The sequence below is a fragment of the Equus przewalskii genome, chromosome 6 (genome assembly GCF_037783145.1).
Source record: "Equus przewalskii isolate Varuska chromosome 6, EquPr2, whole genome shotgun sequence".
Taxonomy (NCBI): Eukaryota; Metazoa; Chordata; class Mammalia; order Perissodactyla; family Equidae; genus Equus; species Equus przewalskii.
The window spans coordinates 88,146,753-88,170,941 of record NC_091836.1 but is presented as its reverse complement, the minus strand read 5'-3'; the positions used below and the strand labels follow the sequence as shown (position 1 = coordinate 88,170,941).

The window sequence follows — 24,189 nt, the reverse complement described above, 5'->3', positions numbered from 1 at the left end:
TTGATGGTCCTCAGGGGTCTATCTTCAGCCCCAGCTGCCTCTTTCCTTAATAGAGTTTCTGCTCTTCTTTCCGCTCTCACTGCCACCATCTCAAAGACAAGCTTTTTTTTTTTTTTTTTTGAGGAATGTACTATGTGCTAGATGCGATGATTAGCATTTTATATACATTATTTCCTTTAATCCGCACTACACTGTTTTTAATCCCATTTTACAGATGAGGGATCAGATTCCGAGCTCTTCTGGTTACCCCCTTTCCCAGCCCTGAGAGCATCTGGGAAGGCTTTGTGGAGAAATCTGCCCAAAGCCTTGAAGGATGGTATGATTTTAGGGTGTAGGAAGAGAAAACCATATGCCATATTCTTTCAAGAAAGACGCACAAGAAAGAGCAGAGGGGAGACTGTTTCTGGAACGTGTTTGTGGACAGTGATGTTGTAAGACGTTTTCACTCACAGGCAAAAAGTTGAAACAAGTGGAGAAGAAAATGTTTCCAAAGTACCTCTCTCTCCCTTCCTTTAAATATAAAAGAATAACCATAATGGCTACCGGGTCCTAGCGTGCTGAGCAGAATGCTAAAGCCTTCATTCACTTTGCGTCTAACCTTTGCTACACCCCTGCCTGGAAGTATGTGACAGAGTGGGAAACTAAAGCTGGGTAACTTGCCCCCATTACCCAGGTGGCCAAGATTGAGCACAGTGTCTTTCCACTAAGGGAAGAGGCACCGTAGAACCCAAACCTCCACCCCTCCCGCCACCCCACTACCAACTTCAGTCTCTCCAAGCAGCCCTCTTGGTAGAGATTTACCCTCTTTCTTTTAAAAGGTGCCTTCAGTCTTCAGTTGAAGGCACACAATCCGAATCTGAATTTGGAAAAAGACAGTACTAATTAACAACAGGAAGGGTTTTCTCGGCAAGGACCTACGTCACTCTACAGTTTGACACTCTCCAAAAAGAAAAACATTTCCTTGATTTTAAGTTGATGGTTTTACTTTAAAAGGAAAAAAATGACTTTTTGATGCTGATGCAAAACAAGCTCAATTAAATGAAACGTAGTTTCCCAGATAAGATCCTGGAACAGAAAAAGGATATTAGGTAAAAACTAAGGCAATCTGAAGAAAGAAATGACATTAGTTAATAACAGTGTATCAATACGGGTTTAATAATTGTGACAAATGTACCAGGTCAGGAGAGACGTTAACAGGAGGGAAGCTGAACCATGAGCCCACAGGAACTCTGTGGACTACCTTTGCAGTTTTTCTGTCAATCTAAAATTATCCCAAAATAAAAGGTTTATTTAAAGAAATCCAAATGTGTTTGCATAGAAGTGTTGCTATGGAGGAAACACCACACACATTCTTTATAGTTTAAATGACAAAAATACTACTAGAATAAGGTGCTTATTAAAAGAAAAAGTCAAGTTTCAATTCATTCTTTGGTAATCCAAAGCCACGAAGGTATGCCCCGCCACCTCTTGCCCAAACTCCGAGGGGCTGATGGTTCTCTTATTTAACCCACTCTTCCCTACTCCCCCACAGCAACACCCCCCTCCCCACATACACTCCCCCCCCCCCCATCAGGGTAAGGCCTCCTGGAACTCTTGGTGGCACAAACATCTTGTTTTAGGACCAGGTTTAGACTGTGATAAAAGAGGATTATTGACACCACATAGGCACCCCAATGTGAAAAGACACCCCTGACACATGAGTAACCTTGTCTGTACATCCGGACCCCAGCAGTCACCAACAAACTTAGCCAAGCAGACAAAGGGGTGGGAGAGCTGAGTTTTAATTGTTCTTAGCAAACGGTCTCATTTCAACCAGCAGCTGTCACTAAACTCCTCGTTCTCAAGTAAAAGGGTCATTTACTGGGGTTGATGAAGTAAGCGGTGCTAAAGTTTATATTCCAAGAAAACTCCCCTTTTAAAGCTATAGTTATAGGGGGAAATGACCAGGCGAAAACAGTTATTAATTATTGACAAAGCCTTGGATAGCGTAGTTCACAGAGGCCTATTTTATGTACAAGAATTTGAGAAAGTAGGTTCTTATACTAAGTTCTCACTTAAGTTTTCCTTGTCTCAATAGCAAATTAACCCCTCACATTTGTTCAGAGTTTGACATTTCTGTTTGATTTTCACAACCCCGTGAGATAATCAGGGCAGGCTTCATTTTCCCTATGTTCCACATAGGCTCAGAAAGGTTGACTGATTTCCCCAAAGTGGCACAGCCAGTAAGCAGTGAAGCTGCTCCTCGAACCAAGCCTTCTGAGCTCTAAGTCAGGGCTCTTTCATTTAACAAGCATGGACTGAGTGCCTTCTCTGTCTGGATCTCTGGTTGTTCCCCAGGATGGAGTGATACCCGAAATAAACAGGGCCCTTGGTCTCAGGGAGCTTACAGTCCAACAGGAGCGGAAGAGAATAACCAAGTCAATGATGTGAGGCATCTATAATTACAAACTGTGATAAGGGCCATAAGGGAAATCAGTAGGGTGCAAAGTGAGCCAGGGAAAGCCTCCTCAAGGAGGTAGTGCTTTAGCAGATACCAGAAGGAGCCAGTGGGGCACTGATTGTGGAAAGGATGTTCCAGGCTGCCTATTACAGAGTCTGCAAAGAGTGTGATGAGGTGGAAATGCTTGAAAGGAACTAAGAGACGCGATGTGGTTAGAGAGAGTGATAGCCTGGATCAAAGAGGAGTTGGAGAAATGGGCAAAGAGCGAATCCCTCAGAACTTTGTAGGCCTCTTAAGGGGCTTATATTTCATTCTTTGTAGGATAGGAAAGCACAGAAGAGTTTTAAGCATGGTTTGTTTTTTTTTTTTAAAAAATCATCCTGAATATTGGATGAAGAATGGATTGAAGAATGAACTGGTTCTATCTAAAGGTAGGAGTGGGAGCAGAATGGTCAGCTGGCACTCGTTAGAAACTATGGTGGCTTGGCCTAGGGGAGTGGCGGTGAGGGGCAAGAGGGGCTGAGGGATTAAAGGAGAATCAACAGGTTGTGGGAATGAATTAAATGTGGGAGGTGATAGAAAGGGAGGAATGTATTGCTCAGTAAAAAAGCCAGCCACAGAACCACATATGGATTCATTCATGGGAAAGAAAGATGTATTTGTTAATAAAGATCCTAAAGGATATACAGCTTGAGTTAGTTAGATACATTTTGGGTATAAGTGAGAGAAAATCCCAATCCACAACAGTTTACAAAAATATGCACATTTCCCTCCTGGATACAAGTATAAGGTCGGAGGGGTGGCTCCAAAAACCTCAGTATCTCAGGCCTTCTCCACCTTTCTCTGTCTTCCTCAATAGACAGCTCCCACTTTGAGATCTGTGATACTATGATTTATAACAAGAAATATATTTTTGGTCTTCCTCCCTGTTCTGGGCACAGAGCTCCTAAAACCCTTAGAATTTTGTAAGTGACAAGAGTGATAAAAGTGTCTTGATATTCATAACAAACCCCTTCCAACCACACGGAGTTTATGTTAATAACCTTTGAAAAACTCCTAAGGATGGGGCTGGTTGCCAGGGGAACCGATCATGTGACTAGAGGGTTGGAACTTTCAGTCCCACCCCCCTGACCTCCGGGGAGCGGAGAGGGGCTGGAGGTTGAATCAATCATCGAAGGCCAGTGATTTCATCAACCATGCCCACGTAATGGAGCCTCCACACAAACCCAAAAGGAAGGGGTTCGAAGAGCTTCTGGGTTGGTGAACACGTGGCGATTTGGGGAGAGTGGCACTCAGAGAGGACGTGGAAGGTCTGTGCCCTCTCCCCATACCTTGCCTTATGTGTCTCTTCCTCTGGCTGTTGCTGAGTTCGATCCTTTTATAATAAAATGGTAATCTGCTGAGTAGATTACTGAGAACTGGTTTACCGAGTTCTATGAGCTGCTCTAGCAAATAGGTCCAACCCAAAGATGGGGTTGTGGGAACCTCTGATTTATGGTTAGTAGGTCATAAGCACAGGTGACAATGCAGACTTGCGATTGGCATCTGCAGTGGGGGCTGTCTTGTGGGACTGAGCCCTTAACCTATGGGATCTGACGCTCTCTCTATGGAGACACTGTCAGAATTGAGTTCGATTGTAGGATACCCAGCTGGTCTCAGAGTTGCTTGCTGTGGAAAAGCCCCCATCTATTGGAGGGTCCAGGTGGCTGCTCTGGCTCTGGGTATGAAACAGCGGGAAGGAGAAGAGACGGAGAAGGCCCTGTCCTTTCCTTTGAGGGAACATCCCTGCAGTTGTACACACCAACTCCGCTTCTCCACCGAGAGCCAGAACTCAGTCACAGAACCGCACGCACAGAGCTGCAGGGGCTGGAAACGGAACCTAACTTCTGGGAGGTTTGACTCCAGAAGGTGAAGGGGAGAATGGATAGTGGGGCCACTCCACTCTCTGACCCCAGCCAGCTGTCTACAGGGCCTCTGTGTGGAAGCAGTGATGAAAAGACATGTCATGTTCCTTCTGAGGTTATGTTTTGCTTCGTTCGTCTGCTTTGGGAACATGTTCATATATTATTTGTGCACTGTTTTTTTTAAAAGCCAAAGTAGGGTTGGAGGAGGGGGAGGAGCTTGTGCCAGGAGTGGGTAGAGTAGAAGGCACCAGAAAGGAGACAGCCCTGGAGGTAGGAGGAAGACCAGGAGGGGATGTTGTCATAGAGCCAAAGAAGAGAGATGTTTCAAGGAACAGGGGGATGCCAGTTCTCCTGAAATTTCTAGAAAGGCAACAGAGATGAGACTAGAAACTACTTGAGTAGACCAAAATCATCAGGGATCCTGAGAAGACAGTCTTACTTGAGAAATGGGAGTATAAGGCAAAAGGAAATGAATTGAAGAATAAATGCCCCAGAAACAGAGCTGAGTGTGCACGAAACCTTGCTATTGGATGGAGAGGGCGTTTCAGATCAGTGGCGAGAAGACACGCCCTTCAAGAAAGGATCTTGGGACAACTGGTTCTCCAAAATTGCGTATGCTTTTGACCCTGAGCTCACAGTATGTGCAAAAATTCACCCCCAATGAATTGAAAACCCAAAAATCTAAACATGAAACACAGAACTTTCAAAAATTAGGAAAATATATCTTGTTGTCGCTACACATAGGTTTGGTAGAAGTTTAAGAACAGAGACAGCACACGTACCCAATTCCTGCCTCGGAAGAAGGATGAAGGGAAATGGGGCTGCGTGGAGAGAGCGAAGGGCAGGTGAATTTTGTCCCTTTTTAATCGGAAGGAAATATGACAGTGTTAACATTTGTAAATTCTAAGTGGTAACAACAAAAGTTATTATTATGTCCTTTAAACTTTATTTTAATATATTGAAACATTTCTCAATGCCAAAAAATTTAATAGAAGAAGAGGAAGTGGAATGAAAGGGCAGGCCAGGGCAGACCGTGGTCCGTTCAGGCTGCTGTAACAAAAATGCCGTCAACTGGGCGGCTTGTAAAGAACAGAAATTTATTTCCCACAGTTCTGGAGGCTGGAAGGCCCAGACCAAGGTGCTGGCAGAGTCAGTGTCTGGCAAGCCCCGATTCCTCAGATGCAGATGGCTGTCTTCCCACCATGTCATCACATGGAGGAAGGAGTAAGGGAGCTCTCGGGGTGGGGGGGCACCCCCTTTATACGGACACTAATCCCATTCATGAGGGTGGAGCCTAATCACCTCTCAAAGACCCCACCTCCTAATACCATCACATGGGAGAGATTAGGTATCAACACATGATTTTTCACAGGGAACATAAACACTCAGTCTTTTTTTTAAACACACACACACACACACACACACACACGTCTCCTCATGACAGACGTGATTCTCAGAGGTGGTACAGTTTAAACTAGTCGTCATAAATGCTAATGCCTTCGGGGGCCAGGCAGGTGGCATGACGCAGTGAAGGGGCCGGGACTGGTGGGGACTCTGGTGAGCTGAAGGCTGCAGGGCCACTGAACAGAGTGACTGCTGCTTGCCCTCGCTGACTGTTTCCCTGTGGGAATGTTGGTCAGACTGCCTGGTCTTTAAGAGAAGCTGGAAATCTGGAATCTAAGTACAATTCCCCAGTTTAAAAAAATTGGTGAGTGAAAATCTCTGTGGGTCGTAGCAGGACTTTAAGCCACTGGCTTTTGAGACCTGGTCTAACCCACAATAAGGAAGATAAATACATTCTTGTTTAGCAATGCCTCCTCTCTCACACTGCAGTCTCTACTCCAAATATGATGTGTGTAGAACCCCTTCGCCTCCCCAGCTTCGTTCAGATGGTCCTCTTTATGCCCGCCTGGCAGGAGAAAGGGCTGTGGCAGAGCAGTGTGCCTCTGAACAGTGGCACCCTTCGCCTTTGTTATCGCCGTGCCCCCACAGACTTTTGTTTTCGTCTGTTACGTTATGATGCATCGCCACCATTATTCTTTCTGATACTCATTTATCTCCGACTTAGCCAATGGGAGCCCCTCTGAGCTGGCTCCCGTGTCCCTCAGTGTGTCTCCGACAGTCCCCGAGCACTTCCGTGCTTTCTGGCACCACCAGATGCTCCAGGCTTACCTGGAAATTTTTCTGCCCCATGCCTGGAATCAGCCACTTCCCCAGGAAGCCCAGGTTTATTTTTTTTAGTGGGGAATGGCATTTAGAAATCAAAATCTGGCTGCTACGTGTGCTTATTTGTACTATAATATCATTGCTTCTATGCCCTTTCAAGGGAGAGGGAGAGAGAGGAGGAAAGAAAGAGAGAGAGAGGTGTCATGCTAATAATTTCCAATTTAATACAGCAGCACAGTGTTCTCCCTTTTGTCGCCCACTCCGCATTTTATCTACCTTCTCGCATAGCGTGGATGAATTATTGTTATCCCAAACAATATGTTTGCTTTAACCCACACTACTCACAAATAGTATTGGAATCACTACGTCAATCCCACCACCATCAGCACGGCTACAAAGTCAATACAAGATTATATTTCACTAAAACTAAATTCCTTTCAATTATACAAAGTTCTGTTACGAGTCTGATACACAGTTAGGTCTGCTTGCTTCTGTTGCTATTCATTTGTAGGATAGTTTTCCATCCTTGCTGACAGAATTTTATCTTCCACGCGCACCTGTGGAGTTGACCCTCTGAACTTCTCCACATTGGCCTTCCTTCCACCGAACTTCCTCCTCGTTTCACTGCCTGACATCGAGTCCTTTAAACTTCTGAGCTGCCTTCTGCTTTTCTTTATTCTCTGTCCCTATCGCATTTACTGCCAGGCGCCCAGTTCTGTTCCAGGCACTAGCTGCACATTGTGGGATTATCGGCCTCTGGCTTGGTCTCCGTGGAGGAGACGGGAGCAGGCCATTGCAGCAGAGTGATGGGGACTGCGATGGGGGCACGGGATTGCTGGGCAAACACGGGGGAATGTCTCACTCCACCACGGGCGGCACTCCTTAGCTGATTCTCCCGCTACAGGCAGAAGAGACGCTTGCTTGAGTCTCCCTGTCATGAAGCAGGGTTAATGGTACTCCTGTCATGGGGTCCCTGTGAGGGCAAAGTCAGATCGTGCACACTAAAAGCTTAGCCCAGTGCCTAGTACCCAAGGAGCGCAGCCGGGTTGAGTACTATAATTACAGTTGTGTGACGCTTTCCACACACCACACATACCATGGGGTGTCTAACGTAAGAAAGAGCTCAGACTGAACAGTTTAGGGTTCCCCCAAATACGCGGAACTGCCCCATTTCCATATCTGTATGGACATCTGTCCAATTCTGTGCAGATGGCAGCCATTCCCTCTGTTTGGTAACAGCACTTCGATTTTCCTTTGGTGAGCCAGCTCTCTCCCTCTCTCACTTGCTATGGTTCTGGATGTGGCTGATCATCCCCACCCTGCAGCTCGGGGAATGGTCACAGCCTCAGGCTCACGAATCTAAACCAGGACCCACTACTTAATGTGCAGGGCTCAGTGCAGAATGAAAACGCAGGGCTCCTTGTTCAAAGTTTATGAAGAATTCAAGATGGCGGGAGCAGAGCATCAAAGTGCTCCTCACTGTGGACCCAGGACTTCCTTGGGCATCTGCCAGACGGGAGAGCGAGGAAGGGTTCCAACCCACAGACACCTGCCCAGCTCCTCCATTGCCCTGGTGCGGGAGGCAGGCCCAGGGCTCACGTCAGGGTACAGACCAAAGACAAGCCAAGGGAGCAATGGAAGAGGCGAGCAGTTAAAGAGATCTTGTTGCCTTTGTTACACACCTGACCATCCTGAGCCCAGAGATGCAAATGTTTCCCTAAAGATCACGCAGCAAGTTCACGGCAGTGTCTGAACTGGAACCCAGGTCCCCTAGTGGCACTCATCACAAGTAACTACATTGATCCTGACTAGGCAGGCGGCCAAAATAAATTCCAGCCTGGCAAGATCTTGGCAACCTTTTAAAAACAGGTATGATAATGATGGCAGCCAACATTTGTTGAGAGCTTATAATGTGCCACACACTGTTGTCAGAGCTTCCCATCTTCACTCATTTAAGACTTGTGATAACCCTAAGAAGTTGGTTCTGTTATTATCATCTCCATTTTACTGGTGGGGAAACAGAGGCAGAGAATGTTATGCGACTTGCCCAAGGTCACACATCCAGGGTCAGACCTGGGATTTAAGCCCAGGCAGGGCGGCTGCCAGGCGTGGGATCCTAGCCAGCACTCCGCCCCGCACAGAGCGTCCGAGCCCCTGGCTGCAGAGCCCGCGAGCAGCCAAAGAGCGGGAGGCGCAGCTTGCACTGGTCCAGCGGTGGCCGCTGGGGGCGCTGCGCTGAGCAGTTCCCCGGCGCCGCGGCAGCAAGGGGGCGCCTCCCTCAGGCAGCGGATCCATCCGCCAGGCTCGTCCCAACGGCTGGTCACAGAGAGCTTGATGGGTGGGCTTCGTGCATTACCTCCTGTCACTGGCCGTCCCAAGGAGGGTAGGTTCTTGCCAGGAGAAGTCCGTGGCTCCACGACACGAGCAGGGTTCTGGTTCCACCTCTGCTCTGCTCCCACTCTGTGCTGCTTCATCCCCGGGCTGAATGCAAGATGACAGCACCTGGTCCAGGTCACCTCCGGACGCGACAACAGTCAGAGGAAGAGGAAGCGTTTCTCCGCTGAGGATCTATTAGCAGATGAGAAACTGTCCCAGAAGTCGCTCCCAGCCCGAAGACTTTCCCGAGAACTACATCGTATATCCATGACGAAAGCCTTGGGAAATGGACTGGGTCTTACATGAGACCATCGGGTCCGCCCTGGACCTGGGGCGGGGTCAGCCCCCTCGAGTCACACGGCCCTGTGGGGGAAGGGTAGATATCGGCTCAACATCTGGGTTTAGTTAGGAAGAAGCAGATGAAGGGTGCTGAGAAGGACACTTACAGCATCTATCACAGGTGGCTATTTCGCGTTCATGTTACAGATCAGTAAACGGAGGTTCAGGGAGTCACAGCTTGCAAACAGCGGAGCTGGGATTAGAACCCGTTCCGCACGACTCCAGAGCCTGTGCGGCCAGCTGCCTCCCTAGTTGTCCAGGAACGGAAGCCAGGACACCTGGGTTCCTGTTCTGGCGGCACCATCAGCTCAGGTGTGTTCTGGGACGATTTCCTGCCCGTCTCTGAGCCTGAGTTTCCTCCTCTAAGGGCAATAATGCCTCTGAGCCTAAGCTGCAGGGCCCAGGTGGACTGAAAACGAGGTTAGGGATGTGAGTGCTTCGGTAGCTGCAGGCGGAGGGTGCGGTGTAGGAGGAAGACTCCAAGCTTTGGAATCTGGCAGGCTCTGGGTTCAAATCCTTCCTCTGTCCCTGATTAGTGAGCAAGTCCCTTAACCAGTCATTCTATAGAGTGAGGGTGACATCAACCTCCCACGACTGTTATGCACATCACAGGAATCCATGAAGGCAAATTACGTGGCTGAAGAAGATGCCTGCCACACATTAATTCCTTCTCCTAGTCCCTGTATAAGGAATGCAGCTTTGTCCTCCAAGCATGCGGCAGAGGGGAAAATACTACACTCAGTCTTCTAAGGGTCATGCCCAATTGTTTTGTTTTTGGTTTTTTTTTTTTGCTGAGGAAGATTCACCCTGAGTTGACATCTGATGCCAATCTTTCCCTATTTTGTATGAGAGCCACAGTCGCAGTGTGGCCACTGACAGATGAGTGATGCAGGTCCATACCTGGGAACTGAACCTGGGCTGCGAAAGCGGAGTATGCTGAACTTGACCACTAGGCCACTGGGGCTGGCCCCCTAATTCTTTTTTTTTAATACTTTACCTAAATTAAAGGGAGAGAATTTTGTCAAGACAGGTGAGTCCAGCATGATGGAGGATTGGCATTGCTTGGGCTTTGCTGCCCCCTCGTGGCCAGTGTGAGGTATACTGGGCTGCCCATGATTGCAGCCTGGCCTGCAGGAGCTGGGAGAGGCGGGCGGTCCCTAGCACATTCAGGTTCCCTGTGCTAAGAAGAGGCTGCAGGGTGTTTCTACTGCTCTTCCTGGGCTTGTGGTGATCGGCCACATTAGGGTACCACTGAGCTCATCCAGTCCTTTCATCAGACAGGTGGGACAACCACGGCCCTGAGGGCAGATGAGACTTCTCCGAGCTAGGCAGCTGGGGTGGCAGCCAGACCCCATTGCTCTTTCCACTCTGCCCTGCCTGAAGCAGTCCCACCTGCAGAGCAGAGCTCCAGAGACCACCTGGACTCACCTGCCAATCAGGGCAGGGATCCCTCTGCTGCTACTGTGTCAGGGGGTCCTCCAGCCTTTGCTTGGACTCCCACGGCGACTGGGTGCTCACTATCTTAAAAAGCAGCCTATTCCCTATTTGTGACCCTCAGGACATTTCCCCTTGTCTGGGGCCCAGATGCACCTCTCTGTCTCCTCCCCTTCTGGACCCAATTCCATCCTCTGAGGCCTGGCAGCTCCAGCCTCTGACACTCTACAGAGATTGCACGGCCAGGGAAGTCAAAACTGGGAGGACGAGGAAGATCAAGGGAGTACTTCACGGCATCGGCACACTCCGGATGCTTTGCCTCCCCGAGTCCTGCAAGACAGGAGCGGTTAGCCTCAGTTCACTCCAGAGGGGTGGAGGCGTGGGGCAGTGGGTCAGCCTGTCCAGGCTCACACAGCAGTGTCAAGGTGGGTGCAACAGTGTCCTCGATTTATGGATTTGGAAAGCAATTCCTGAGAATTCAAACCTCAAGCTAGTGATGGGATGGGGGTCAAAGCCTCAATGTCCTCCCTCTCGAGAGCAGCATTCTCAGCTGCCCTGCACCATCATGGGGAATGGTGACTGGGCGGGCAGCCTGGGGTAGCGTTCATTGTTTAAACACCTTATTGTGAAGTATAACACAGAAAAACGCGCACAAAACAAAGATACGAGCAGCTGCTTGTGTAATCGTCACTCATGTCAAGAAACAGGACACTGCCAGCCTCCAAACCTACCTGTCCCGATCACGGCCCCTGCCCAGCACATTGCTTTATAGTTTTACGACTCAGGCGTGCACCCACCCCTAACAGCAGCGTGGACTTCACAGAAATGGGACCACACATTTGGATCCTTTTGTCTCTGGCTGCTTTCACTCGACATTCACCCAATGTCCACCCACAAACATTTTCACTGCTGTCTGACATTGACATGCCACAGTTTCGTTTGTCATTTGACTGTCAGTGGATGTGTGGAATGTTTCCAGGTTTTGTTATAATGAACACTGTGATTATTGTGGACATTTTGTGTACAGATTTCTTTTTTTTAATTTCCTTTTTTTTCTTCTAACTTTTTTTTAATTGAGGTCATAATAGTTTACATCAATGTGAGATTTCAGATGTACATTATTTCTTGACCGTCACCACATAAGTGCTCCCCTTCACCCCCTGTGCCCACCCCTCACCCCCCTGGTAACCACTGAACTGTTGTCTTTGTCCATGTGTTTGTTTGTCTTCCACATATGAGTGAAGTCACATAGTGTGTGTCTTTCTCAGTCCAGCTTATTTTGCTTAGCATAATTCCCTTCAGGTCCTTCCATGTTTTTGCAAATAGGATGAATTTGTCTTTTTTCTGGCTGAGTAGTCTTCTATTGTGTATATACACATCTTCTTTATCCAATCCTCAGTTGATGATGGGCACTTGGATGGTTTCCGTGTCTTGGCTACTGTGCATGTATTTCTTGGTGTGTGTGTATGTGTACGCATTTCTGCTCATTACATAATCGCGTTTGTTTCTCAGGGCTGCCATCACTAAGGACCACAAACTAGGCGACTTCAAACAGCAGAAATTTATTCTCTCGTAGTTCTGGAGGCTCGAAGTCTGACACGGAGGTGTCGGCAGGGCTGTGCTCCCTCGGAGATTCTGGGCAGAATCCCTTCTTGCCTCTTCCTAGAAGCTCCTGGTGGAGGCGACGAGTCCTTGGTGGCCTCAGCTTGCTGCCACACAGCCCTCTCTCTGCCTCCATCCGCACGTGGCGTTCTTCCCTCAAGTCTTTGCATTATCTTCTTACAAGGACCCCGGTCATGTTGGATTAAGGGCCTACCCCACTCCAATGTGACCTCATCTTCATTCATTGCACCTGCAAGGACCTTATTTCTAAACAACGTCATATTCTGAGGTACTGGGAGTTAGGACTTCAACATAATGTTTTAGGGGACACGGTTCAACCCCTTACAACAATCAGGAGTGAAATTGCTGAGCTGTCTGATCAGATCCTGGGAAAGGACCTGGGTGCAGACAGCTGATTTGTGCTGTGCTGTCAGGAAGCGCAACTGAGGGTAGAGCTGGGACCAGGGTGAGGTGAGTGAGGCTTCTGGGGTACAAAACTTAAGGCAGAGTCCCTCTCGGGGCTGGGCCGTAGGGCCCTCATCCTCATGCCAGCTCTGAGGGAGGGAGTAGACAAAGTGTGACGAGGAAGGGAGAAAGCCAATAAAGGGTCCTTAATTGCCACTGTGGGCAACTGGGGCTCAGTCCCATTGGGGACCCCCTAAGGAGCCCTGTAGGATGTGCCCCACACTTGTCCCACAGAAGGATAGAAAGCTGGGCACTCGTCCCCCAGCTCCTGTCCTGCATTGGTTGTAGGGTCTATGGGGGCACTGAGTCCTTGGTGGGCTGCTCTGCTCTTGGAGAAAGTTCTCAGAGAGAAGAGACCTGGGTGCTTGCGGTGGGAAGCTGTCAGCACACCAGTTGCCCCCTGCAGGCTCGGTGAAGTCAGGGTGTGGACTGAGGCATCAGTGCTGTCTGCTGGAGCCCACGCCTTGCAGTGCTGAGACCACTCACTCAGCGCACTGAGTCCACTCTGTTGTCCATGCTCCAAGGTGGTGGCTGGTGGCAATCTCTAAAGAGAGACCCAGAATGGGAGGGTTGGTGGATCAAGCTACCGTCTCCACTGCTACAGCTAGTCCTAGGGCTGTAATTGAGATTCAGCACCTCCTGTCTCAGTCTTCCGTTCCGGGTCCCTCTCACCCTCAGCCAGCACTTCCAAAGGTCTGGATGACCCAGACCTTCCTTCCTGAAGGATCTGAGCAACGGTTTACCTTGGCCTCGTCGGGCTGTGGTGGCTGCAAATGCCCATTCACAGTTATCGCCAGGCACGGCACTGCCAAGAGGTGACGCTGAGAGCTCTCCACGTTCCAGACATACTTCTCACCGCTCCCGTTATGCAGCCCTAGCTCCTCAGCACAATCACGGTGATTACCCCACCAGCAGAGTAACTCCTGTCGCTCCCAGCGGGGACAGTCCCAAGTGACCAGGGAGCAGGTGGAGATCTAAAGTCCATGGGAGAAGAGAAGAAGCCCTCCTCCCACCTCCCCACGCCAGGGACCAGCCCCTCGAATTCCGCAGAGCCTGGAGTTGCAGGAACAGGAAGCAGAGAATTCCCAAGGTGGGTCGCTGCGGGTGGCTCCTGCTTCCACTCCTCGGTCCCCACACCTCTGTATTCTGGCCGTGGGGCACCCAGCAGCAAATAATGGCTGGCGGTTGAAAATGAGAACTGTGCTCCAACACACAGAGTCTGTCCCAAGCTGCTGCCTTAATTCAGCCTCTGAGAGGACAGTCTGACCTCCAGCTCTATAGAAGGAAGCAGTGGACCCCATGGTAGTCTGTCCTTTGTCACGTTCGCTCCTCCATAAAATAGGTCCTTTGGTCTGAAACAACATATTCATCATTCCATGTATTAAGGCAAGCGTGCGTTGGGTTTATTTTGGGAAAGTCTGTCCTATTCTGTCTTCATGAACTCTTTGTCGGTGGTGGCACTGATACCACAGTCTTCATTAATGACCTTTACTATCCGTCTTGGGGTCTGGTAGAGAAATCCCTCTCTTCCTCTTCTTCCTCACTGGTTGTGCTGCACCCTTTGCATTTCAATATCCAGTTTCAAATCATCTTGTCAATCCCGTAAAAACCATGTTGGGCTTTTTGAGTGGGATTACATCAAACCTATAGTCCATTTTGGATGAAGTGATATCCTTACAATATTGAGTCTTCTAATACATAAACAGAATACATCCATTTCTTTGGGTCTTCTCTAATTTCTCTCAATAATGTTTCATAGATTTCTGTGTAGAGGTTTTACACATCTTACATTGCATTTATTCCTAGGCATTTGATATTTTTGATGCTTTTAAATTGATATTTTTAAATTTTTTAAACTTTTGGCTGCATACGGATGTTGATTTTTGAGTACTGATTTCATATCCAGCAAATTTATTCAACTTATTTCTAATAACCTGTGAATTCTTTTGGATTCCCTAAGTACATTATGTTATCTGTGAATAAAGACAGTCTAATTTCTTCCTTTCCCATCCTCATGAGTTAGGTCTCTTCTCTGCACTAAAGTCTCTACTATGATGCTAAGTGGTGACAGGAGGCATCTTTGTCTTCTAATCTGAAAGGGAAAATATTCAAGATTTTACCATTAAATATGATGCTTTCCATAGTTCTTGCTTTAAATATTCCTTGTAAATATTTAAGATGTGTTGATTGCAGTGCTGTAAGAAATCCCGAGGCAGATGGCCCAGGTAGGCCACACCTGGACTCCTCAAACACACAAACAAAGAGAAAATGTTTGTTGCGTTAGGCTGCTAGATTTGGGGAGTAGTTTGTTACACAGCAGCAAATAACTAATACAGAAGGGATGTGTGATCCTCCCCTCAAAGTCCATCCTAGGGTCCCTGTAGCATCAAGTGACAGAAGGATGTGGGCTTTAGAACCAGATAAAGTGCAACTCCATTTCTACTTTACAGTAAGTTACTTACTGCTCAGGCTCCATGTTCTCCCTGTAAAATGGAGATGATCATACCCACCTCTGAGAAGTGCTGTGATCAGGACAAAGTGAAATTCTTGGTACAGTGTCTGGCACCTAGTAAGTACTTAAATGCACAGCTCCCTGCCTTCCTTCCTTCTTTTAAAAAGTCAGAGGCAGTCCCGTGGCCGAGTGGTTAAGTTCATGTGCTCTGATTCAGTGGCCCGGGGTTCACCAGTTCGGATCCTGGGCATGGACCTACACACCGCTCATCAGCCATGCTGTGGTGGCATCCCACATAGAACTGGAATGACTTACAACTAGGATTTACAACTATGTACTGGGGCTTTGGGGAGGGAAAAAAAAAGAGGATGATTGGCAACAGATGTTGGCTCAGGGCCAATCTTCCTCACCACCCCTCCCCAAGCATAAATAAAAAAATAAACATTTAAAATAAAAAGCCACCTAGCCCATCATGCCCTTTACCCATGCTGGTCATATTTCCTAGATAACATCAGAATACTCTGTATAGCAAGGGGGTAGAATATGTCACGTGAGTTGTCAAAACATTTGGACTATCTCCTCTTCGTTTGTTGACAGGCGTTAAAAACTGCCTGTGCTATGCATCGGGATGCCTCATCTCCCCGGGCTGGGCCACTGTTGTGCACCACAATAAGCTGGACACTTCATGTCACTCCACCTCCCTCACCTCTTCTAGGATCCTTGTCAAGTTGTTTTCTCTGAGCCTGTTTTTTTCACTTGTGAAATGGGAGTAAGAATACTTACCTCCTCAGGGTCATTTGCAGATTATACTGGAGCATTTGGGAAAGCATGTGGCAATTGGTATGTACTCAATAGGTTAAAAAAAAAATCTTCCTTATGCCAAGAGGTCGACAAGGGTGCCGGCCGGATGCTGACACGGCTTGCTACTCTGTGTGGTCTTGGGCCCAGAGCACTGGCATCGGCAGGGAGCCTGTTACAAACTGAGAGTGTCAGGCCCTGCCCTGGACCTGCTAAATCAGAATCTGCATTTCCACAAGATCCTCAGTGATTCCTAGAGTTCGAGAGGAGCCTGGAGTTCTGCGTTTCTAACAAGCTCCATGTGAGCAGCAATAACTTAGATGAGAAACAGAAGAGGTGGGATGTTGGTGACATAGTGGCAATGACAGGTTTGCAAATGTTTTGCATTCTCCCTAGGTTTGCTGCATCCAAATAAGAATGACTTCCTCTTGGCATGAAATGGAACTCCAACGGGGACTCGCTCCAGCACAGAAAAGCCAAACCGCCAATCTGAATAAATAAGCATAAATTTTATTGAATCATGAATAATTTAAGACTGGTACAATCATCAGCTTTATTCTCTATGACGTGGGGCATGATCTCCAGCAGATCGTTGGCAAATCCAAAAACCTCAGGACAAATGAAAATTAAATAGGGAAGGAGGGTGGGAGGGAGGAAGAAGGAGGGGGAGGGGAGGAAGGCTGGGGGGGGGGTGTGGGGAGGTGGGGGAGGGAGGAAGGTAGGGAGGGGGGGCGGAAGGCAGAAGGTGGTGGGGGGAGGGCCAAAGGCAGGGAGGGAAGATGGAAACATACCGTACACAAAATACTCAATTCCTAGTTTTCTCTTTAAAAATGGCTAGAAAAAATTCATCAAAATGCAGCACTTTAATCAATTATTTACAATTTCTATGTTACAATGAAAAAATGTACATCTTATAGAACATATTTCATAAACTGCTCCACTGGAAACAACTAGCTCAAAACAGCAAACCTTCCATTTAGTATCCACAAAGTCAGATTATTTTTTTCTTTTGAAGTAGATTCGCCACGATCAAATTTGAATACACAGAATTTTGAAATTTAAGCATCAACAGTAAAATAAAAAACATCCCCAAGATACCACAAAGGTCTAGGCAAATCTTGTTCTTGTTCCTGTCCCACCCCTACCCCGCCCCCCCTTAAATTAAACGGTACCCCCATCTCATTTATGGCCCGTATAATTCTTGGCAGTTTGGGAAGAAAACTTTTGGCTTCCATTGGTAACTCAACATAAATGTTGCATAGAATTTCATATATTTCAAAATTCGCCTAAATGTAAAAAAAGGCAAAATGGAAGCATTTCGGACAGAGCCCTAAATGAGTAGAAAGTCACTTTGTCAAAGGTGAGTGACACTGAAGTAGAAGAGGACCAAAATAAGAAATGTGCATGTCAGACAACCCTGCTTCCCGAAACTGTAGGAAGGACACCGAGCTGTGAATCGTACAAGGGTTACACTACTTAAAGTCACCGGTCGCCAGTCGGGCAGCACCAGGGACAGAGGTCTCGGTTCTGCCCTGGACCCAGTGGGAGGGAAGTCTGTGGGAGAGGGGAGAAGAGAAAGTGAAGAGAGGGTGTCGTAAAAAAAAAAAAGTTGTGAACAATACTGCAGGTGTCTACTCACCAGGTGGCTGGGAAAACTGCCCAAGAGGAGAAGTCAATTTTACCTCCTCCCAAATTCACAGTATGAGCGTGTAAGGTCATCGCTGGGAGATAAATTGAGAAGGACCACTCTTCAGGTTTACCAGAAGGCTCAGGGTGTGGCCCGTGGTCACAGGCTAAATATATGGATCAAAAACGTTATGAAAAACAGAACAGAACAAGCCACACTCACACACCCAGATGACTAAGGAAGGCTCGGCAGGGGGTTGAGTCCACTGAGATTAAAGCAGAGACAGGACGAGAGGTTTTCCATTCCCCAGCTAGCGGGACACATTCCCCTTTTCCTTTCCAGGAAGAAAACGGTGTCATCCAACGTAATGTGAGCAGTTTCAGGTCAAGCTCTTGTGGGAAGAAAGTAAGAAAAAAATGCAGAGAGATGGATCTTCAGAAATAGAAATGTAAAAGATGCAATAAAAACCCTGATCGTTAACAGAGACACCCCCACTGGGGTCCAATAAAGATTCTCTTTATAAGACAGAAACAAACAACTCAAAGATTTACCACACCCTGTAAAGAAAATAACCAGCATGTTGAAGACACACACGAGCAGGCATGTCTCAGCAATGTTACGTAGACTTGTAGGAACTTCTGCCTTTTCCTGCACAAGACAGATCGTTGTCCAGTCAGGGTGTTAGCTGCAGGCTGATAAGAACCTAAAAAATGGATCTTTTTTTTTTTTCCCATAGTCACGCATCCACACAAACGAGTCTACTGGATGAGAAAAGTCACAGCGACTTGAGTTCTTCTAAGGAGTAGATGACTTCTTAGCCCTGTTTGCTCTGAGGGGGAAACAAAAAAACGGACCCCAGGCAGGCACGACACTCATAAATGGACACGGTTAGTACAAAACCAGTAAGGCATCGCTTTGGGAAGGTCAGCACCAAAGAGGTCAGGCAAGGCTCGTCCGGACAGAGGCCAGGGCTGGGGCTTCTGGAAGGGAGCGGCTGCCCCCCCGTGTTGAATTGCGTCCCGTTGGTTCTGAGGAAAGTGCAAATGTTTCACGAGGTGACCTCCCCACCCCGGCTGAGGTTGGGGCTGGCGCTCGAGGTGTCGACGCACGTTCTGAAGCCTCGAGGACGAGAAGGAAAGGCAAGGTGGGCTTACCCGCGTGTTGGGGATGGGGTCCTGGTCCACGTTACGGACGCAACCACCCCCAACCCCAGGGGGAGGAGGTGAGCGTGCAGAACTGTGAGGGTGGACAACTGAAAACCCAAACTCAGCAGGACCAAACCGAAACTCCACTCCTGTGGTTCTCACTTTCACCAAAGGATCGATTCCGACCAAGAGGGGAAGGAGAAGGATCTTCAAAATCAAACAGTCCGAAAGGGAGAAACTCAACCTCATTTTCAAAGGGGTGATCAGTTCTCCAGAGCAGACCAATTCTCACGGCACACAGTGTTGTCAGAAAGGAAACCTGATTCACTTGTCTCTAAGAAGGAAACAGACACAGGCCATTCTGCATGGCAGCCACATCCGCTCGCACACATTCGCACGACCCCACACTAACTCTCGTGGGTTCATCGGAGGCTGACGGATCTGAAAGGTGTGGTTGGACTGGAACAGGCAAAATACCTCTCGGGCAAGGAGAGCACCATTTAAAAACAGAACAGAGAGCACGATTTGCTTTTTCCTACGGTTTCCCTGCACTGTAGCTCTGTGGTTTGTTGAGTGACCAAAGCAAGTGTCCTAGCTAGCACCAGTTCAGTCTGTGGCCGGCTGGGTGGACAGGCGGGTTGGCGTGGAAGTGGGCGTGCTGGCGGCAGAGCTGGTCTGGAGGGTCTGTGCTGAGGGGAAGCCGTGCTGTCTACGTTTCCACCTGCACTCCAGCCCCTTCTGTCTCTGGGCAGCTCATGACAGGATACTGCTTGGTTCCAAGTTTCAGGTGGGGTCTTTTTTTTTAATTCTTTTTGTTTCAGTGGTGATGATCCTTTCCCGAGAAGTATCTTCAGTGTCTTAGGGAGGTCACAGCAACAAGGCAAAACAACAACGAAAACAAAACAGACGATAGTGCAGTTCTCACTGTGGAAGGACGTGGTCCAGAGCGGCTGGCCCGGGATGCTGCACCTAGGTCAAGGCTGCAGGACGAGGGGTCTTGGGGTCCCTTGCAGCTTTCAGGCTGCGGCCGGGGGCTGGCTCAGGAGGGCATCTTCAGGATGGTGCAGAGGATCGAGGTGGAGCCGGGTGAGGAGGGGAGGAGGTGGGCCGGCTCCACGGCCGGGCCCCTGTCACAGCGTAGACTCCAGGGACGAGTCCAGGATGTCGTCGTGATGGCTGTTGCTGTTGGAGTCGCTGTCGTAGCTCTGGGGGCTGGAGTAGTTGGCTGCCTCCTGCAGCCTCATCAGCATGTTCATCTGGGGAAAGAGTGGACAGGATGAGCAGCGTTCAGTCCCGCCAGCCGCCCATCTCTGCCTCCTGGAGGCTCACCTGGGACTGTGGCCCTGCCGTGGGGCAGTGGACCACAGCATGGACTCTGGGCTAGGCTTCCAGGGCTCAAATCCTGGCTCCATCACTTACTAGCTGCATGACTTTGGACAAGTTACTTAACCTTTTCGTGCCTCAGTTTCCTCACGGGTCACATATGAATGATAATCGTATTTTCGCTACATTCTGTGTGGATTGAGTCAATATATGCAGAGCGCTGAAAACAGCATAGAAATTCCTCTACCAATATGGTATTTATTTTTATCTGGGAGGGGCACACCTTCCTCAAGCATGCCCTCAGCCTGGGTTAAGGTGCTAGGTGGGTGTCCCCGCTCCTGGAACCCATGCATCAGCACGGCTGACATCCGAAGCGCATGCTCCCCTTTCGATGAGCATCAAGCAAACCCAGCTCTGGCCAGAGGGCAGCCTGGAGCCCCTGGGCTCCAGCTCCTGTCAAACCTTCCCAAGGAGGGGAACGGCAGCACAGCTATAAGCAGAGCCCCAGAGAGGCCTCGTGGATTCCAATTCAGGAACCTTTGGGCAAATTACCTAACCTATCTGAGCCGCCAGCTCTCCATCTACAGGATGGAGAGAGAACAGCAGCAGAGGGATGAAGAACATCTCTTAGGGATGAAGTAAGAACAGAATGACAGGATGTGTATCAGGCCCTCAGAACAGGGCCGGGCACAGAGAAAGTGCTCAATAGAGGTGATCTGCTATCATCATCCTCATCATCTGATGTAATGAAAAGAGTCTGAAGATGGTGCCCTTGATTCTTCCCTGGTCTACGGTCCATTAGTCATTTTTTCAAAGTGGAGATGGGAAACTAAAAGCTACTTTTATTTTATTTATAACTTTAAGTTGTATAAGTATTTTATATTTTATCTGGTAAGTAAGCTAGGAAGATAGGGTCTTTCTGAGCTAAGGCTAAGACATGGTGCAGCTGGGTGTGAAATCCGGCTGCGCCCTGGCCAGCTGCCCCTCAGGATGCCCAGCAGAGTCTCCCTGCGGGAGCCAGGCCACAGAGGCACCATCAGCGGCTGCCCATCTGCACAGCTGTACCTGGGGAAGAGGTGGGGCTGAAGTACAATGGAAAATCCTTGACAGCCAGGATTATTTATTCACTCATCAAACATTCCCAGTGTGCCCATACTACACAATCTGGAACAAAAACAAGTAGGTCCTGTCCTCTTGGAGCTCTCAGTCCCATGATGGGGACAGACTAGCAAACGAGAGAGCTATTACAACAGAGACCTGTGGCCCTGGCCTGAGAGAAGGGGACTCAGGAGAAACACCAAATAGCTAACTTGGTAAGTAGGGTTTGTGGGGCTGGCACAGCTCGCTTCTTTCTGGGGGCCTGGGGTTGGAAGGAGAATCCTATGTAACTGTTCCGAGAACCCCAGGTCTTATCTAAACGCCTTCTGTGTTTATTGAGTGACTCAAATATTCCTGGTTAAGAAGAGAGTGTCTGGGGATGAGCTGGCCATTCCTCCTCTGGATATCCTAAATTCTATTTTGATGTAAGTTAAGACCTCATGAGCCTGCACCCCATGACTTTGGCTTTTAGCCACGGTTAGTGTTAGAAATGGCTTTTTACAGTTTAATCCTTTCCTCTGTAAAACTGCTGCTGTAGACGCTGCAAATCAGGTTGTGCAGAGGAACACAAACAACAAATGCATTTAAAAATAGCTTCTGTTCAAAAAGCCCCAATAGGACCCAGCTCCAGCGCACCAGCCAGGAGGATGGCAGACAGCCCAGAGCACCTATTATTATTATTTTTCATCTAGCAAATCAATGAGTCACTAGGGCTAGGACAGCAAATCAGTTGTCAGTGAATCCTGCTGCATCTCTTATGAAGATGTTCTTTCATTAGGTAATGCAAGTAATATTCTCTGCTGTGTTTTTCCTTTTGCTTTAGTTGCCAAGGGAGCTCAGGCCTAAACTTAAGGCACGATAATGGTCCATTAACCACGGGAGGTTCTGGTCTACGTGCTTCCGCCCTCTCTTACAGGGCCGTGATTGATTAGGTCTAATTTTGCGGTATGACTATGAACGGGCCTCATGTTGGCAGTTCTATGACTGCAGTGTTAGCGTCACTGGCCCAGGTCCCCCCGAAAGGGCCTTTGCTGCTTTAGCAACAGCGGAGTGACCAGGAAGCTCAGGCAGCATGAGAGACTCATCTCGCTGGCCGTGGGACCCACGTTCAGGTCGCCCTGGCCTCCGTGAGTCCCTCGTGCTCTCGAGCCTCCCCGGCCTGTGCCCTGGTCATTTGGCGTGGGTGTCTGCTCCTTAGCAAGCTCTGTCTCTGCTCTGTTGCTAGTGGAGAGCTCAGTGGACCAGGACAGCACCTGATCAAGGTGGCACCCAGATCAGAGGGCAAAGAGGGGTGTAGGGACAATAGGTGTGGGGACACATAGGGGAAAAAATAAAATTCCTAACCTTTCCCTTATACTACGACAAATTTCAGAGGGTTTAAAGGCTTTAGTGAAAAACTAGAACCATGGGAGAATATATTGGTAAAAAAGTCCCCAAGCATGTGATGGGTCCAGCCTTCCAAAGCAAGGCCAGGGCTCAGTCACCTCCCTATTTCCAGCGTGCCTTGCATCACTATACAGTAGGCGCTTAATGAAAGCTGAACTGCTCTGGGAGCTGAGAACTCACCAGCGGGTCTCCTTCAGCATCGCTGGGGGGCATCTGCTTGCTCGTTGACCCTTCCCGAGGCATGGAGTAGCCATCAAAGCCGACATCCTCAGGCCGGAGCTGCAGCAGGGGAGGCCACTCGTGCTGCTGTGGGCTGGCTGCCCAAGGGTAGGTGTCCATCACCCACTTGGCGGGATCCTCCCAGGGGGCCCGCCTCCCATAGAGCTGAAAACAGGAAGAGCAAGAATACTCAGAAAGTGGGCTGAGACCTCTACTGCAGCCCTGATTTTGCAGCCTTCTGAAAAACTCCCCAAACCCAGCATTACGAGTCCCCCGACAGAGTCATTTCACTTCCAGAACCCCATGCTGGGAAAGAAGTCATCCAAGGCACACACAGCCTGACGTGCCAAGACGGAGGGCAGCATGAGCTGAGGGTCAGGACTCCGGCTCTGGAGTCAGGCTGACCTAGGTTCCCACCTCAGCTCTGCCACTGACTCACTGTGTCACCCTGAACTCTGAGCCTTGCTGATCCAGCTCGACACACAACCCCTGATTTGAAGCATTTGCCAGTTCCTGCGGTGTAACTACTCCCACCAGGGCCGATTGGAAACTATCCCCATGACGTCACGGATGCCGAGTTGGGAAGAGGTGCTGACTATCAGCTCACACGAGCGGACTCTAGTATCCCACCGGGTGCTCCCGCCCACAGCACACAGATCGGGTGCTGGGCATCACAAATGGTCCTAGTCCCACAAAACCCCATTTCTTGACGCGGGTCTGACTCTCAGAGCCCCTCTCTAGAAGCACTGGTTACTTAAAACGGCAAATTGTTACCAGAGGTTACATGTGGGGAGTGCTTCTCCTCCCTCACGTATTTCTCAAAATTGCCCTTAATAAGTAATTTGCTCTTAAAACAGAAAACTATTTTATCACTTAATTTGATAAGACCAGTGCCAGGCCTCCAAGCTCCTTTTCTTAAGCCTTAAATATGTAATGATAAAATGATTTTAGTGAATCTTACTGGCAAGTTCTAGAAATACGCACGTTCTTTAAAGAATGAAAACCCAGGCTGCCCCACTCCCCATGGCGAGGCTCTGCGCATTACGTGGCGGGGCAGAGTCTCTCTCTCTTTCCCCTCTAACGCCGCCACTGCTGCCACACCTGACAGCTCACTGTGCGCCGGGGACGTGAGAAGCAGTGATTCCGAGAAGCATTGCTCCCCGAGTTTCTCAGAAGAGAAGATAGGCGCAGGGACGAGACGAGGTAGAACTGGAATCCCACACCCCGCTGGGGTCTGAGCATGTGTGGTGGGAAGTGCTCACAGCCAGGCCGAGACATGACCCAAGGGCAGTGCCGGCTGTGGCTCTGGGAGGCACCCCCTCCACCGGGGACCACGGGGTACCAAGACCAAAAACTCCTGAACCACAGTGGCTGCAGGGGGCTTCTACAGTAAAATGACATCTGGCCCACCGACT

The 24,189-nt window shown here is 48.9% G+C and overlaps 1 protein-coding gene and 1 long non-coding RNA gene across 22 annotated transcripts in view; one reads left to right on the top strand and one right to left on the bottom strand.

Annotated features, from left to right (window-relative positions):
- Positions 1-13,589: 13,589 nt before the first annotated feature.
- LOC139084001 (uncharacterized) lies at positions 13,590-16,504 on the top strand. Its single transcript, XR_011541255.1, has 2 exons — positions 13,590-13,816; positions 16,373-16,504. It is a non-coding gene; the product is annotated as an uncharacterized lncRNA (long non-coding RNA).
- NAV2 (neuron navigator 2) overlaps positions 16,467-24,189 on the bottom strand; it is a 706,640-nt gene continuing 698,917 nt past the window's right edge. For 20 of the 21 annotated variants that reach the window (XM_070624490.1, XM_070624493.1, XM_070624495.1 and 17 more), the window contains 2 exons: positions 22,736-22,939; positions 16,467-20,004 (listed from right to left, as the gene is read on the bottom strand). In XM_070624490.1, coding sequence (XP_070480591.1) covers positions 19,879-20,004; positions 22,736-22,939 — 330 coding nt within the window. In that variant the 3' untranslated portion in view covers positions 16,467-19,878. The remainder of the gene's footprint in view (positions 20,005-22,735; positions 22,940-24,189) is intronic. The other variant, XR_011541254.1, reaches the window with a different exon arrangement.